Source organism: Salmo salar, chromosome 03 (assembly GCF_965601325.2).
Source record: "Salmo salar chromosome 03, fSalSal1, whole genome shotgun sequence".
In the NCBI taxonomy this organism is placed as follows: Eukaryota; Metazoa; Chordata; class Actinopteri; order Salmoniformes; family Salmonidae; genus Salmo; species Salmo salar.
This window is the reverse complement of record NC_138293.1, coordinates 34,929,897-34,948,053: the sequence shown is the minus strand read 5'-3', so window position 1 is coordinate 34,948,053 and position 18,157 is coordinate 34,929,897. Positions and strand designations below refer to the sequence as shown.

The 18,157-nt window shown below is 43.5% G+C and overlaps 1 protein-coding gene across 2 annotated transcripts in view; it reads right to left on the bottom strand.

Annotated features, from left to right (window-relative positions):
• Nucleotides 1-14,697, bottom strand: part of LOC106599657 (uncharacterized) — a 31,995-nt gene extending 17,298 nt beyond the window's left edge. The window contains exon 1 of one of the 2 annotated variants that reach the window (XM_014190943.3): nt 14,264-14,697. In XM_014190943.3, the coding sequence (XP_014046418.3) occupies nt 14,264-14,656 (393 nt within the window). In that variant the 5' untranslated portion in view covers nt 14,657-14,697. The remainder of the gene's footprint in view (nt 1-14,263) is intronic. The other variant, XM_045714750.2, reaches the window with a different exon arrangement.
• Nucleotides 14,698-18,157: the final 3,460 nt, after the last annotated feature.

Sequence of the window (18,157 nt, the reverse complement as noted above, 5' to 3'; positions counted from 1 at the left end):
CCATCCCAACCGTGAAGCACGGGGGTGGCAGCATCATGTTGTGGTGGTGCTTTGCTGCAAGAGGGACTGCTGCACTTCACAAAATAGATGGCATCATGAGGATAGAAAATTACGTGGATATATTGAAGCAACATCTCAAGACATCAGTCAGGAAGTTAAAGCTTGGTCACAAATGGGTCTTCCAAATGGACAATGACCCCAAGCATACTGCCAAAGTTGTGTCAAAATGGCTTAAGGACAACTAAGTCAAGATATTGGAGTGGCCATCACAAAGCCCTGACCTCAATCCTATAGAATTTTTGTGGGCAGAACTGAAAAAGCGTGTCCGAGCAAAGAGGCCTACAAACCTGACTCAGTTACACCAGCTCTGTCAGGAGGAATGGGCCAAAATTCCCCCAACTTGTTGTGGGAAGCTTGTGGAAGGCTACCCGAAATGTTTGACCCAAGTTAAACAATTTAAAGGCAATGCTACCAAATAATAATGAGTGTATGTAAACTTCTGACCCACTGGGAATGTGATGGAAGAAATAAAAGCTGAAATAAATCATTCTCTCTACTATTATTCTGACATTTCACATTCTTAAAATAAAGTGTTGATCCTAACTGACCTAAGACAGGGAATTTTTACTAGGATTAAATGACAGTAATTGTGAAAAACTGAGTTTAAATATACTGCTCAAAAAAATAAAGGGATCACTTAAACAACACAATGTAACTCCAAGTCAATCACACTTCTGTGAAATCAAACTGTCCAATTAGGAAGCAACACTGATTGACAATAAATTTCACATGCTGTTGTGCAAATGGAATAGACAACCGGTGGAAATTATAGGCAATTAGCAAGACACCCCCAATAAAGGAGTGGTTCTGCAGGTGGGGACCACAGACCACTTCTCAGTTCCTATGCTTCCTGGCTGATGTTTTGGTCACTTTTAAATGCTGGCGGTGCTTTCACTCTAGTGGTAGCATGAGACGGAGTCTACAACCCACACAAGTGGCTCAGGTAGTGCAGCTCATCCAAGATGGCACATCAATGTGGGCTGTGGCAAGAAGGTTTGCTGTGTCTGTCAGCGTAGAGTCCAGAGCATGGAGGCGCTACCAGGAGACAGGCCAGTACATCAGGAGACGTGGAGGAGGCCATAGGAGGGCAACAACCCAGCAGCAGGACTGCTACCTCCGCCTTTGTGCAAGGAGGAGCACTGCCAGAGCCCTGCAAAATGACCTCCAGCAGGCCACAAATGTGCATGTGTCTGCTCAAACGGTCAGAAACAGACTCCATGAGGGTGGTATGAGGGCCCGACGTCCACAGGTTGGGGTTGTGCTTACAGCCCAACACCGTGCAGGACGTTTGGCATTTGCCAGAGAACACCAAGATTGGCAAATTCGCCACTGGCGCCGTGTGCTCTTCACAGATGAAAGCAGGTTCACACTGAGCACATGTGACAGATGTGACAGAGTCTGGAGACGCCGTGGAGAACGTTCTGCTGCCTGCAACATCCTCCAGCATGACCGGTTTGGCGGTGGGTCAGTCATGGTGTGGGGTGGCATTTCTTTGGGGAGCCGCACAGCCCTCCATGTGCTCGCCAGAGGTAGCCTGACTGCCATTAGGTACCGAGATGAGATCCTCAGACCCCTTGTGAGACCATATGCTGGTGCGGTTGGCCCTGGGTTCCTCCTAATGCTAGACCTTATGTGGCTGGAGTGTGTCAGCAGTTCCTGCAAGAGGAAGGCATTGATGCTATGGACTGGCCCGCCCGTTCCCCAGACCTGAATCCAATTGAGCACATCTGGGACATCATGTCTCGCTCCATCCACCAACGCCACGTTGCACCACAGACTGTCCAGGAGTTGGCGGATGCTTTAGTCCAAGTCTGGGAGGAGATCCCTCAGGAGACCATCCGCCACCTCATCAGGAGCATGCCCAGGCATTGTAGGGAGGTCATACAGGCACGTGGAGGCCACACACACTACTGAACCTCATTTTGACTTGTTTTAAGGACATTACATCAAAGTTGTATCAGCCTGTAGTGTGGTTTTCCACTTTAATTTTGAGTGTGACTCCAAATCCAGACCTCCATGGGTTGATAAATTGGATTTCCATTGATTATTTTTGTGTGATTTTGTTGTCAGCACATTCAACTATGTAAACAAAAAAGTATTTAATAAGATTATTTCATTCATTCAGATCTAGGATGTGTTATTTTAGTGTTCCCTTTATTTTTTTGAGCAGTGTATATTTGGCTAAGGTGTATGTAAACTTCCGACTTCAACTGTAGGTGTTCCTTTTGTCCAGGTGTGAAAGGGCAGTGTGGAGTGCAATAGAGATTGCATCATCTGTGGATCTGTTGGGGCAGTATGCAAATTAGGGTGGGTCTAGGGTTTCTGGGACAGTGGTGTAGATGCGAGCCATGACCAGCCTTTCAAAGCATTTCATGGCTACAGATGTGAGTGCTATGGGTCGGTAGTCATTTAGGCAGGTTACCTTAGTGTTCTTGGGCACAGGGACTATGGTGGTCTGCTTGAAACATGCTAGTTTTACAGACTCAGACAGGGAGAGTTTGAAAATGTCAATGAAGACACTTGCCAGGTGGTCAGTGCATGCTCGGAGTACACGTGCTCGGAGTACACCTGGTAATCCATCTGGCCCTGCAGCCTTGTGAATGTTGACTGACTTGTTTAACGGTCTTACTTATATCGGCTGCGGAGAGCGTGATCACACAGTCGTCCGGAACAGCAGATGCTCTCATGCATGTTTCAGTGTTACTTGCCTCGAAGCGAGCAAAGAAGTTATTTAGCTCGTCTGGTAGGCTCGTGTCACTGGGCATCTCTTGCCTGTGCCTGCGTAATCGCGCACCCAGCTCACTCAGGTGCTTTGCTATATCACAGTTGACATTGTCTGTAAGCTTGAGTTAATTTGCACACAAAAAAATTCATAGAATGATGGAAAGACCAGTGTGTTGTCCTTATTAATGCAGACAGAGAAGAGCTCCAATTTCTTAATCATATCCTCAATTTTGTCCCGCACATTGAATATAGTTGCGGAGAGACCCTGTAATCCTAGATTCAGATCATTCAGGTGCCAAAAAACATCACCCAGATAGCCCAGTTGTGTGAGAAACTCGTCATCATGCAAGCGGTCAGACAACCAAAAATTATGGTCAGTAAAGACAACTTTAAGCTTGTCTCTCAATTCAAAAAATGTGTCAATACTTTGCCCCTTGATTACCAGCACACTTCTGTATGTTGTAAAAGCGTTACATGGTCGCTGCCCATATTATTGCGTAATGCAGAAAATACACAAGAGTTCAGTGGCCTTGCTTTAACAAAGTGAACCATTTTCACTGTAGTGTCCAAAACTTATTTCAAGCTGTCAGGCATTCCCTTGGCAGCAAGAGCCATTGATTTTATTAGTCACTCTCACTCATATTAACCTGTTATGGATAGGGGGCAGTATTTTCACGGCCGGATAAAAAACGTACCCGATTTAAACTGATTATTACTCCTGCCCAGAAACTACAATATGCATATAATTATTGGCTTTGGATAGAAAACACTCCAAAGTTTCTAAAACTGTTTGAATGGTGTCTGTGAGTATAACAGAACTCATTTGGCAGGCCAAAACCTAAGAAGATTCTGTACAGGAAGTACCCTGTCTGACCATTTCTTGGCCTTCTTGATTATCTCTATCCAAAACAGGGGATCTCTGCTGTTACGTGACACTTCCTACGGCTCCCATGGGCTCTCAGAAGGCGGCAAAAAGCTGAATCGTGGCTTTGCAGGCCCTGGCTGAAAAACATTAGCGCGTTTGGATAGTGGCCGGTCAGAGTACTATGCGACTGAGGCTCGTGCACGAGTCGACTCCATGTTTACTTTCTCTCTCTTTGAACGAAAACAACCACTCCCGGTCGGAATATTATCGCTTTCTTACCAGAAAAATGGCATAAAAATTGATTTTAAACAGCGGTTGACCTGCTTCGAAGTACGGTAATGGAATATTTAGATTTTTTTTGTCACGAAACGCGTCGGGCGCGTAACCCTTCGTCACCCTTGGATAGTGTCTTGAACGCACGAACAAAACGCCGCTATTTGGATATAACTATGGATTATTTTGAACCAAACCAACATTTGTTATTGAAGTAGCAGTCCTGGGAGTGCATTCTGACGAAGAACACCAAAGGTAATCAAACTTTTCTAATAGTAAATCGGAGTTTGGTGAGGGTCAAACTTGGTGGGTGTCAAAATAGCTAGCCGTGATGGCTGGGCTATCTACTCAGAATATTGCAAAATGTGCTTTCACCGAAAAGCTATTTTAAAATCGGACACTTCGATTGCACAAAGGAGTTCTGTATCTATAATTCTTAAAATAATTGTTATGTTTTTTGTGAACGTTTATCGTGAGTAATTTAGTAAATTCACCGGAAGTGTTCGGTGGGTATGCTAGTTCTGAACGTCACATGCTAATGTAAAAAGCTGGTATTTGATATAAATATGAACTTGATTGAACAAAACATGCATGTATTGTATAACATAATGTCCTAGGCGTGTCATCTGATGAAGATCATCAAAGGTTAGTGCTGCATTTAGCTGTGGTTTTGTTTTTTGTGACATTATATGCTAGCTTGAAAAATGGGTGTCTGATTATTTCTGGCTGGGTACTCTGCTGACATAATCTAATGTTTTGCTTTCACTGTAAAGCCTTTTTGAAATCGGACAGTGTGGTTAGATAAAGGAGAGTCTTGTCTTTAAAATGGTGTAGAATAGTCATATGTTTGAAAAATTGAAGTTTTGGGTTTTTTGAGGAATTTGTAATTTGCGCCACGCCTATCATTGGATATTGGAGCAGGTGTTCCGCTAGCGGAACATCTAGATGTAAGAGGTTTTAACATGGCAAAAGTCATGGCAAAATATGTTAACCTCTTACACCATAACAGGTTAAAATTTCAAGAAATTTGCTTTACAAATGCAAAAAAATGATCTCCACCCCATGGCAAAATGTGTAGAATTGTAGGTAATTAACTGTAACTGCATTTTCTTCACTCCACTGTCAAGAGGGGGACCACTAACATGTTTTGCCCGCGCGATGGGTGGGCCCCCCCAACCAAATCTCGCCTAGGGCCCCCAAAAGGCTAGGGCCAGCCCTGGAGGTATCCTTCCTTCCTCTATCACGCCTTGTTTTGAAGGAACAACAACAAGCAAGGGTTACATCTAGCAGCCCCATAGTTCATGTGTACAGATCAATATATGATGGGTCAGGATACAGACACTTATTAAGTTTCCTGTCATTGTAAACATTCTCATCTCACAGAACAATACATCTGGGAAGAGGGCCAAACAACACTTGTGCATTAGTCAAGATGACTTTCAAGCAAATGGGGCTTTTATGTGAAATATTAGATAACTATTTATTTTTTGAAATTCAGAGTGCAATAATTGAAACATTCACAGAAGGATATCCTTTCAGCAAAAATAATTTCTATAGATTTTTTCAGTACAATTTCATTGAACTTGGCAAGGAGGATGCTTTTCCAATAACAATCAAAATGGAATATTACAGTACACCATTTGACCAGTGCAATGTCATGTAAAGGTCAATGAAACCAGATGGGAACAATGTAAAACTTTGATCTTATCAAAACATTGTCTGACTTTCGTCCTGTGGCGTTAACTTCAGTCGTTGTGAAGTGCCTTGAGCACTTGATACTCACACGTCTCAGGTCTCATGTGGATGGAGCCCTTGACCCAATGCAGTTTGTATACAGGAAGAACAGATCAGTCGACAACGCAGTACTGACGGTTGCGCAGTGCCGTGAAACACCTGGAGAGGCCTCATTCTTATGTGTGCATCCTTTTCCTGGACTTCTCTGCTTTTAACTGCATGCAGCCTCACCTTTTCTGTGACACTCTCCCACCTACAGGTGGACCCCAGTAATTCCTTGTGGGTGCTGGACTTCCTGCTGAACAGGGGGCAGTATGTCAAGTTCAACAACACAACATTCCTTCTTTTTTGTACAGTGAGGGGAAAAAATATTTGATCCCCTGCTGATTTTCTACATTTGCCCACTGACAAAGAAATTATCAGTCTATAATTTTAATGCTAGGTTTATTTGAACAGTGAGAGACAGAATAACAACAAAAAAATCCAGAAAAATCCATGTCAAGAATGTTATAAATTTATTTGCATTTTAATGAGGGAAATAAGTATTTGACCCCCTCTCAATCAGAAAGATTTCTGGCTCCCAGGTGTCTTTTATACAGGTAACGAGCTGAGATTAGGAGCACACTCAGAGATTAGGAGCTCCAAATCTCAGTTTGTTACCTGTATAAAAGACACCTGTCCACAGAAGCAATCAATCAATCAGATTCCAAACTCTCCACCATGGCCAAGACCAAAGAGCTCTCCAAGGATGTCAGGGACAGGATTGTAGACCTACACAAGGCTGGAATGGGCTACAAGACCATCGCCAAGCAGTTTGGTGAGAAGGTGACAACAGTTGGTGTGATTATTCACAAATGGAAGAAACACAAAAGAATTGTCAATCTCTCTCGGCCTGGGGCTCCATGCAAGATCTCACCTCGTGGAGTTGCAATGATCATGAGAACGGTGAGGAATCAGCCCAGAACTACATGGGAGGATCTTGTCAATGATCTCAAGGCAGCTGGGACCATAGTCACCAAGAAAACAATTGGTAACACACTACGCCGTGAAGGACTGAAATCCTTCAGCGCCCGCAAGGTCCCCCTGCTCAAGAAAGCACATATACATGGCTGTCTGAAGTTTGCCAATGAACATCTGAATGATTCAGAGGACAACTGGGTGAAAGTGTTGTGGTCAGATGAGACCAAAATGGAGCTCTTTGACATCAACTCAACTCGCCGTGTTTGGAGGAGGAGGAATGCTGCCTATGACCCCAAGAACACCATCTCCACCGTCAAACATGGAGGTGGAAACATTATGCTTTGGGGGTGTTTTTCTGCTAAGGGGACAGGACAACTTCACCATATCAAAGGGACGATGGACGGGGCCATGTACCGTCAAATCTTGGGTGAGAACCTCCTTCCCTCAGCCAGGGCATTGAAAATGGGTCGTGGATGGGTATTCCAGCATGACAATGATCCAAAACACACGGCCAAGGCAACAAAGCAGTGGCTCAAGAAGAAGCACATTAAGGTCCTGGAGTGGCCTAGCCAGTCTCCAGACCTTAATCCCATAGAAAATCTGTGGAGGGAGCTGAAGGTTCGAGTTGCCAAACGTCAGCCTCGAAACCTTAATGACTTGGAGAAGATCTGTAAAGAGGAGTGGGACAAAATCCCTCCTGAGATGTGTGCAAACCTGGTGGCCAACTACAAGAAAAGTCTGACCTCTGTGATTGCCAACAAGGGTTTTGCCACCAAGTACGAAGTCATGTTTTGCAGAGGGGTCAAATACTTATTTCCCTCATTCAAATACAAATCATTATATAACATTTTTGACCTGTGTTTTTCTGGATTTTTTGTTGTTATTCTGTCTCTCACTGTTCAAATAAACCTACCATTAAAATTATAGACTGATCATTTCTTTGTCATTGGGCAAACGTACAAAATCAGCAGGGGATGAAATATTTCTTCCCTCACTGTACATCTACCGGTTCCCCCCAAGGAACTATAATCTCTCCAGTGCTATTCTTCATATACACCAATGACCTGAGAGGCTCCGACAGGGACTGCTTGGCAGTGAAATATGCAGATGACACCTCCCTTGTCAACAGCTCAGATAACACACTGCGTTACCAAACAGAAGTAAACAGAGTTCATCACTGGTGCGTTAACAACTACCTCACACTCAACATCAACAAAACAAAATAACTGGTCATTGATTTCTAGAGGAAGGCAGACCCAGTGAGCCACCTAGTCCTGGGTGGTGAAGAAGTATAGAGAGTAGGAGTTTGAAGTACCTGGGAACCATCATCAACAGCACACTCTCTTTTAATGGCAACACTCAGAACATCAATAAAAATGTCAACAATGACTGTACCTCCTCTAGGTTTATCTGTTTCTCTCTCCCTCTCTCTTTCTGATAGAGGAAACTTGCTGAATGGTCAAAGAATTCATAGTCAAAGCTTTTCTTTTAGGCTTTTTATAGAAAAATAAGTTGTGGATGCTTTGCTAGCAATAGACAACAAAAAATCCACAGGGGCCGACCAATTGGAACCCGGTCTGCTTAAGTGTGCAGTGCCCATCATTGTTGGCTCAATAACCCACATTTTTTATTTAACATTGTTATCAGGACATATTCCAAAAGTATGGAAATCAGCTCTTATCCTGCCACTCCATAAGGGTGGGGATAGTAGTGATGTTAATAACTGTTGCCCCATTACAAGGCTTCCGTGTCTAGCTAAGATTCTACAATCCTTGGTAAATGTACAACTTTGCTCTTTTTTATCTGAGAAATGTATTTTGATGTAAACCAATCATGGTTTAGGCCTGGGCACAGCACTATTACAGCAACCATTTTAGTTGTTAATGATCCTTCAATGCTTTAGACACTAAAATGAAATGTGCTGCTTTGTTTGTGGACCTTTCAAAAGCTTTTGATACTGTTGATCATGCTATTTTATTGAATAAGTTGTCCTCAATAGGCCTGAGCTCTGACGCCTGTTCATGGTTTCATGACTATCTTAGTTACAGAACTCAGGCGTTCGTGACTGATGGGGTTAAGCCTGAATTTCTTGAAGTGCATAAAGGTGTACCACAGGGGTAGATTTTGGGACCTGTTCTCTTCACTATTTATATAAACACCATTGGTCAATCTGTTCAAAAATGTAAACTTTATCTGTATGCGGATGATGCTATTATGTCGGCTATTGCCCCAACCTTTGATCTGGCTGTGTTAAAACTACAGTCAGATTTTATAGCTATGCAGGAATTCCTTGCTGATTTAAAACTTGTGTTTAATATGGGCAACACAAAATACATGCTGTTTTTAAACTCTTGTAAGAATGTTTCAGATGAGCTACATGTTCACTCACTGGATGGTTCTCCAATTGAGGTGTTTCTGTATATAAATACTTAGGCATTTCGACTGACATGGATTTGATGTTTAAAAACATATAGATGAGCTGGTTAAGAAGGTAAGATTCAAGTTGGCTTTTTCTACAGAAACAGATTGTGCTTTTCTCTAAGCAGTAGGAAGCAGATCAGTCAACCTTTTTATCGGTTCTTAATTATGGTGATATTATTTATCATTGTGCAGCTGCTACTACTCTTAAACCTACCATCATGCCCTTTGTTTTGTTACAGGTGACAGTTGGGATACTCATCATTGCATCTGATATCAAAATGCTGGCTGGACTTTGCTAAAGACCCGTAGATCTCTACATTACTCCCTTTTTTTACAAGGCCCTACAAGGCCCTACTTCATTAACTTTCATCTTATCTAACTTTTCTGTTGAAGTATAGACACCTAAGTTGCCTAACCCGTTCACAGGATTGGTTAACTCTTGATGTTCCTAGGGTCTCCACCGAGCTAGCTAAATCTGCTTTTAGTTTTAATGCACCGTATTGTTGGAACAAAATTCTCAGTAATGTTCTGGTGTCATTCGGGAAGTTTAAAGTATTGATTGGCAAATTATTTGCGGAGGAATGTACAGTTGAAGTTGGAAGTTTACATACACCTTAGCCAAATACATTTTAACTAAGTTTATCACAATTCCTGACATTTAATCCTAGTAAAAAGTCCCTGTCTTAGGTCAGTTAGGATCTCCACTTTATTGTAAGAACGTGAAATGTCAGAAAAATAGTAGAGAGAATTATTTCTTTCAGCTTTTATTTCTTTCATCACATTCCCAGTGGGTCAGAAGTTTACATACACTCAATTAGTATTTGGTAGCATTGCCTTTAAATTGTTTAACTTGGGTCAAACGATTTGGGTAGCCTTCCATAAGCTTCCCACAATAAGTTGGGTGAATTTTGGCCCATTCCTCCTGACAGAGCTGGTGTAACTGAGTCAGATTTGTAGGACTCCTTGCTCGCATATACTTTTTCAGATCTGCCCACAAATTTTCTATAGGATTGAGGTCAGGGCTTTGTGATGGCCACTCCAATACCTTGACTTTGTTGTCCTTAAGCCATTTTTCCACAACTTTGGAAGTATGCTTGGGGTCATTGTCCATTTGGAAGACCCATTTGCGACCAAGTTTTAACTTCCTGATTGATGTCTTGAGATGATGCTTCAATATATCCACATAATTTTCCAACCTCATAATGCCATCTATTTTGTGCAGTGCACCAGTCCCTCCTGCAGCAAAGCACCCCCCAACATGATGCTGCCACCCTCGTGCTTCACTGTTGGGATGGTGCTCTTCGGCCTGCAAGCCTCCCCCTTTTTCCTCCAAACATAACAATGCTCATTATGGCCAAACGGTTCTATTTTTGTTTCATCAGACCAGAGGACATTTCTCCAAAAAGTCCGATCTTTGTCCCCATGTGCAGTTGCAAACCGTAGTCTGGCTTTTATATGGCAGTTTTGGAGCAAGTGGCTTCTTCCTTGCTGAGCGGCCTTTCAGGTGATATAGGACATGTTTTACTGTGGATATAGATACTTTTGTACCTGTTTCCTCCAGCATCTTCACAAGGTCCTTTGCTGTTGTTCTGGGATTGATTTGCACTTTTCGCACCAAAGTAAATTCATCTCTAGGAGACAGAACGCATCTCCTTCCTGAGCAGTATGATGGCTGCGTGGTCCCATGGTGTTTATACTTGCGTACTATTGTTTGTACAGATGAACGTGGTACCTCCAGTACGTCCTGTGCCTGCTCCTCGCACTCTCCCTCCAGTGCGCCTCCATAGCCCAGTACGTCCTGTGCCTGCTCCCCGCACTCGCCCTGAGGTGCGTGTTACTAGTCTGGCACCTCCTATGCCAGCTCCATGCATCAGGCCTCCAGTGCGCCTGCCCAGTCCGGGGTGTCCTGTTCCTGCTCCCCGCACTCGACCTGAGGTGCGTGTTTCCAGTCTGGCGCCACCTATGCCAGTCCCACGCATCGGACCTCCAGTGCGCATCCCTAGTCCGGAGCCTCCAGCAACGCTCCTTAGCCCGGAGCCTCCAGCGACACTCCTCAGCTCGGAGCCTCCAGCGACGCTCCCCAGTCTGCAGTCTCCAGCGACGCTCCCCAGTCTGGAGCCTCCAGCGATGCTCCTCAGCCCGGCGCCCTCAGCGACGGTCTACAGCCAAGAGCCTTCAGCGGTGGTCTGCAGCCCAGAGCCTTCAGCGGTGGTCTGCAACCCAGAGCCTTCAGCGGTGGTTTGCAACCCAGAGCCTTCAGTGGTGGTCTGCAACCCAGAGCATTCAGCTGTGGTCTGCAACCCAAAGCCTTCAGCGGCGGTCTGTAGCCCAGAGTTTTCAACGACGGTCTGCAGCCCAGTGTTTTCAGTGTCGGTTGGCGGTCCGAAGCCTCCGGTGATGATCCATGGTCTGGTTCCTCCGGACATACAGAAGCGGGGGGGATCAGCGGGCGGTGGGAGTACTACGCCCGGAACCAGAGCCGACGCCATAGACATTAGCCACCCACCCTACCCTCCCTTTGTGTTTTGTGGTTGTTTTTTTTTTTTTTTTTACATTCGGAGTCTGCACCTTTGGGGGGGGGGGGGGTCTGTCACGTCCTGACCCTAGTAAGATGTCATTTTCTAATGTAGGGCAGGGCGTGACAGGGGGTGTTTTGGGCTGATCTATGTTTTCTATTTCTATGTTTAAATTCTAGTTTGTCTATTTCTATGTTGGGATTGTTTGGGGTTGATCTCTAATTGGAGGCAGCTGATCCTCATTGCCTCTGATTAGAGATCATATTTAAGTAGGGGTTTTTCTCTGTTGTTTGTGGGTTATTGTCTTTTGAGTAGTGTGTTGTCCTCTCTGCGTCATGGTTTGTTGTCTTGTGTTTTCAAGTTATTTATGTATTGCATTAAGTTTCACGTTTAATAAATATGTGGAACGAAACCGACGCTGCATTTTGGTCCGCTCCTTCAAACAGCCGTGACACAAGTTGATTGACAAAGTCATGAAAAATTCGAAGAATTTAATTAACCACTTTTGGGCTATACGATTAAAAATATTGTAATGTTTCTTGGTATGTTGTCTCTCATTTACAGTGTGACAGACAGGCATGGTTCCGAAAAGGCACAGAATTAATACAGTGCACTACTTTTGACAAAAGCTCATGTACACTGTATTCCATACATATTGTACTACTTTTAAACTAGGGCCCTTGGGCTCTGTACAGAGAATAGGGTGCCATTTCTGACACAGCCAGCCTGGGCTCTTTTGGGAGCTGATTGGCTTTTGTGAGTCAGCATGTTAAAAATATGTCATGGGCCTGACCTTGGCTGACTTCTCACCAAATCTCCACATTTCAGTGTACTGTATGAGTATGTCCTCCATCTGCCAAGGCCATCAGGGGCATAGGGTGTTGTTGCCAAAAAACAAAAACAAATCATGCATTTTTGACTAAGATTGTAGCCTGATATGACTTTACTCTCAAGTGTAATGGCACTTTAGCGGGGGGGAGGTAATATGTTGGCCCAGGGGACAAGTGATTGTAACTCTGCTGCCGTTAATACAAAGTAGGGAATTCATAGTAGTTCACCATGATTATGTACTACTTAATATCCTCCCTCGCTCTCCTATTTTATGTGTTGGGATTAGTGGATAAGCCAGAACTTTGGTAGACATATTCAAACAACTCAGATCCAGTGGGAGAGTTGACTCTGGCTGAAGCTTGCAGTTGCTATGGTTGTTGAAGTTTCAGTGTCAAACCGGCCTCGAGACACATAGGCTTAGTTGAGATAATTCTGTCCTAATACAAAACCGAACCAGATGTCTTTCTTCAAGCAAGTACACACCACAAAGGTCAAATAGGGGGATGATTATGTTTGTCCTGTTTCATTGCATGTACAAGTGGGAAACCTGTACATGTGTGAGATGGAATTATTATTCTTATCTTTTTGCATATCCCAACTCCCTCTGAGAGTGGGGTCACATCCAGGGATCAGCCATTATTGATGGCAGCCCTGGAGAAATTAAGGTTAAGTGCCTTGCTCAAGGCCAGATCGATAGATTGTTCACCTTGTCGCCTCAAGGATTCAAACTAGCCATGTGCATGCCATTTCTCTTTCTCTGTAATTTATCTAAATAAAAAGAATATATCTCCAAGATTTTCCATTACTTAACTCCCTCTCAGAAACATAATGAACTCTCCCTCCTAAGTCAAATGAAGATATATTAGTTTTAACAATCTGAAAATAAGACAACCCACAAACTATACTGGAACTCACAATTCCAGTAATTGCTTTCAAAGACAATTATTATAGATCTTGGTTCCAATTTCCAATTTCATTACTGCAATCAATTCCCCCCCATAATTCAGCTTATGACATTTATTTTATTGCAGTCCATGAATCAGCTTTTCTTACAGGATCTGTCACTCCTATAAAAAGCCCTCTGCTGAAATCTTCTGAAATCAACATCTGAATATTAGAGACTGATAAATGCAGATCAATGCACCTTGGGAAAACTATGAGAGAACTCTGGAGTTTTCTGAATGCATTTATCCTTTGAAGCAAAGTCAGGGATATACTGTCCATCAATATCCAAGCTGCACTTCCTCACCTGAGGATTTCATCACTAAACGCCCACAAACTTCCAATGTTGCTGACCCTGCTGGTGCAGCATATTAACACAGAAATGATTCAGTCTCATCTTTCTCTCTTACTAATTGTGAGTCTGTGTATCCGTCAGAGAGAACAGTGCATGTGTTGTCACTATTTCCAGACAGATGTCTCTGAAACTCTCATGTCTATTCTCTGATCTAGCATGGAATACTGCTGCTTGTTTTGTACAACTCCCTGTACGCAGTACAACATGAGGTCTCACATTTTAAAACAATGCATTAGCGCTCTTAAGAGCCTGCCACAGTATTTCATTTCTGACACCGGGGATTATGGCATTGCTCCTGGCATCCGAAAATACAAATGGCCGCACATGGTGATCATTACATCTGCACATGCTGTAACAACCCGTCCATGCTACTCTGGGAAGAACACTACACCATAAAATATTGAGCTACTAGACATGTAGATTGACTATTGTCTATGGGGCTGCCCAACACCATAGCTCCATAGCGAATAAGCCCCATTTATTAATCACATGAAAACAAGCAACCATCCTTTAAACAGTGGAGGGAACGAGTGGGGATGAGCCACTGTGGACAGAGACCTGTATGAACGAAAGCGTTCTTACCTCTGGATCCGGGACCTGGGAGAGCACAGCGGAGATGCAGAAAGAGAGCAGAGCTGCCCCCAAGCCCAGCAATGCCGGCTGGGGAGAGGAACACGAAGAAGGCCGTTCCCCGGCTGCCATTCTTTCCCTCTTACTTTCTCCCTGCAGGCTACAGCTCCCTGCCCCCTCTCTCCTCTCCTCTCCTCTGCCTGTCTGGCTGGGTGGCTGGGCTGAGTGGCTGCGCCGTAGGCTACCCTGGACAGGACCAAATGGCCCTGGGTGATTGATGGTCAGTGAGGGCTGCTGGCGGGGACAGGGTGCGTCCTCTCTCCTCTCATCTGGTGCACTGCCTCTGCCTTCCCTACCCTGTTGTCTTCCCTCCCTACACAGAGTACCATACACCACTAAATACATCACACCATATTCCTGTAGACAGTTCCACTAGCCAGCCCCTTCAGTCAAGGTCATTAATTAATTAATAGGACTGGTGTAGTTTACAGCCCATTCTGGAAAGGGAGGTAGGTAGGTTATAGCACTGCTCTGTGTGGGGGATGGGAGGGAGCTGCCTGCTTGTGAGGGCAGTGGCTTGTGTAGGACGGTCAAGGGAACATAGAGCGGTGAATGACAATCTTTCAGTTATATTGTCCTTGTCCTCTGTGTGGCAGGATGTAATACAGAAGCATAGGTGTCTGACTTCAGAATACAGCGTTCGAACGGACACTGTGTTTGCCAATGAGCTGATGACAGGTATGTTCTGCTGAAATTACAGAAGGATAAATACTTGGGCAATATACTGAAATAAAGTGACCAGATATTCAAACAAGCCAGACTGGTCCATTTCAGAGGTTTGGTTGCTGTGTCTATAGCTAAAAGTTATGTTAAATCAGTTCAAGCTACTGTATATGCTGTTATGGCCATATGTTTACACCAACACCTCTACAGTAAGCAGACAAAAGTGGTTAGCTTGTTCTCATGGAACACACTGATGACAGCTTAGTTACACAAGAAAACTGAGGCAGAGTGACTGTTACTGAAGCAGCAGTATGAAGGAGGATCCCTTTCCCATAACTCCCAGGCTCACATCCACATCACCAGAAGACATCTTCTGGTTCATTTAGTTGGCTTTATTAAGATATCCATTAGTCCAACAGGGATACAGTGGCTTGCGAAAGTATTCAACCCCTTGGCATTTTTCCTATTTTGTTGCCTTACAACCTGGATTTAAATATATATATATATTAATTCAATTACACAACATGCCTACCACTTTGAAGATGCAAATAAGACAAAAAAATAAAAACTTGAGCGTGCATAACTATTCACCCACTCAAAGTCAAAACTTTGTTAGAGCCACCTTTTGCAGCAATTACAGCTGCATGTCTCTTGGGGTATGTCTCTATAAGCTTGGCACATCTAGCCAATGGGATTTTGCCCGTTCTTCAAGGCATAACTGCTCCAGCTCCTGCAAGTTGGATGGGTTCCGCTGGTGTAGAGCAATCTTTAAGTCATACCACAGATTCTCAATTGGATTGAGGTCTGGGCTTTGACTAGGCCATTCCAAAACATTTAAATGTTTCCCCTTATACCACTTGAGTGTTGCTTTAGCAGTATGCTTAGGGTCATTGTCCTGTCATTGTGCTGGAAGGTGAACCTCTGGCCCAGTCTCAAATCTCTGGAAGACTGAAACAGGTTTCCTTCAAGAATTTCTCTGTATTTAGCGCCATCCATCATTCCTTCAATTCTTTCCCAGTCCCTGCCAATGAAAAACATCCCGACAGCATGATGCTGCCACAACCATGCTTCACGGATGGTGTTCTCGGGATGATGAGAGGTGTTGGGTTTGCGCCAGACATAGCGTTTTCCTTGATGGCCAAAAAGCTGAATTTGAATCTCATCTGACCAGAGTACCTTCTTCCATATGATTGGGGAGTCTCCCACATGACTTTTGGCGAACACCAAACGTGTTTGCTTATTTTTTCTTTAAGCAATGGATTTTTTTCTGGCCACTCTTCTGTAAAGTCCAGCTCTGTAGAGTGTACGGCTTAAAACCTCTCTGGGCTAGGTGGGACATTAGCGTCCCACTCTATTCAACAGCCAGTGGAATCGCGTGGCGCGAAATACAAATACCTCAAAAATGCTATAACTTCAATTTCTCAAACATGTGACTATTTTACACCATTTGAAAGATAAGACTCTCGTTAATCCAACCACATTGTCCGATTTCAAAAAGGCTTTACAGCGAAAGCAAAACATTAGATTATGTCAGGAGAGTACCCAGCCAAAAATAATCACACAGCCATTTTCAAAGCAAGCATATATGTCACAAAAACCCAAACCACAGCTAAATGCAGCACTAACCTTTGATGATGATCAGATGACACTCCTAGGACATTATGTTATACAATACATGCATATTTTGTTCAATCAAGTTCATATTTATATCAAAAAACAGCTTTTTACATTAGCATGTGATGTTCAGAATTAGCATACCCACCGAAAACTTCAGGTGAATTTACTAAACTACTCATCATAAACGTTAACAAAATACATAACAATTATTTTAAGAATTATAGATACAGAACTCCTTTATGCAATCGCTATGTCAGATTTTAAAATAGCTTTTCGGCGAAAGCACATTTTGCAATATTCTGAGTACATAGCTCAGCCATCACAGGCTAGCTATTCAGACACCCGCCAACTTCGGGGCTCACTAAACTCAGAATTACTATTAGAAAAATTGGATTACCTTTGGTGTTCTTCGTCAGAATGCACAACAAATGTTGTTTTGGTTCCAAATAATCCATAGTTATATCCAAATACCTCCGTTTTGTTCGTGCGTTCAGGTCACTATCCAAAGGGTAACGTGCGAGCGCATTTCGTGACAATAAATGTCAAAATGTTCCTTTACCGTACTTAGAAGCATGTCAAACGCTTTTAAAAAAAAATTCTCGTAAAATAGCGATACTATTCCAACCGGACAACGTTGTATTCATTCAAAGAGGGAAAGAAAAAAATGGCGAGGTCTCGTGAACGCGCATCTCCAGCCTTTCTGTCACCAGGCAGTCCACTGACAAACTAAGCTGCTGTTATCTGCCCAGAGACAGGAGACGCGTCAATCCGGTTTCTGAAGGCTTTAGAGAGCCAATGGAAGGCTTTAGAGAGCCAATGGAAGCCTTAGAAAGTGTCACGTAACAGCACAGATACTGTAATTTCGATAGAGATGCAACAGAAGGACTACAAACTGTCAGACAGGCCACTTCCTGCTTGGAATCTTCTTAGGTTTTTGCCTGCAATATGAGTTGTCTTATTCTCACAGACACCATTCAAACAGTTTTAGAAACTTTAGAGTGTTTTCTATCCAAATCTACTAATAATATGCATATTCTCATTTCTGGGCAAGAGTAGTAACCAGTTTAAATCGGGTACGTTTTTTAACCGGCCGTGAAAATACTGCCCCCTATCCCAGACAGGTTAAAGTGGTCCTGTGAACAGATACTCCAATCTCCACTGTGGAGCTTGCAGCTCCTTCAGGGTTAACTTTGGTCTCTTTGTTGCCTCTGATTAATGCCCCCCTTAATAGCCCAACCCTGATCTGTGCTTCTCCACAACTTTGTCCCTGACCTGTTTGGAGAGCTCCTTGGTCTTAATGGTGCCGCTTGCTTGGTGGTGCCCCTTTCTTAGTGGTGTTGCAGACTCTGGGGCCTTTCAGAACAGGTGTATCTATACTGAGATCATGTGACAGATAATGTGACACTTAGATTGCACACAGGTGGACTTTATTAAACTAATTATGTGACTTCTGAAGGTAATTGGTTGCACCAGATCTTATTTAGGGGCTTCATAGCAAAGGGGGTAAATATATATGCACATACCAGTTTTCCGTTTTATTTATTTTTTAACTTTTTTGAAACAAGT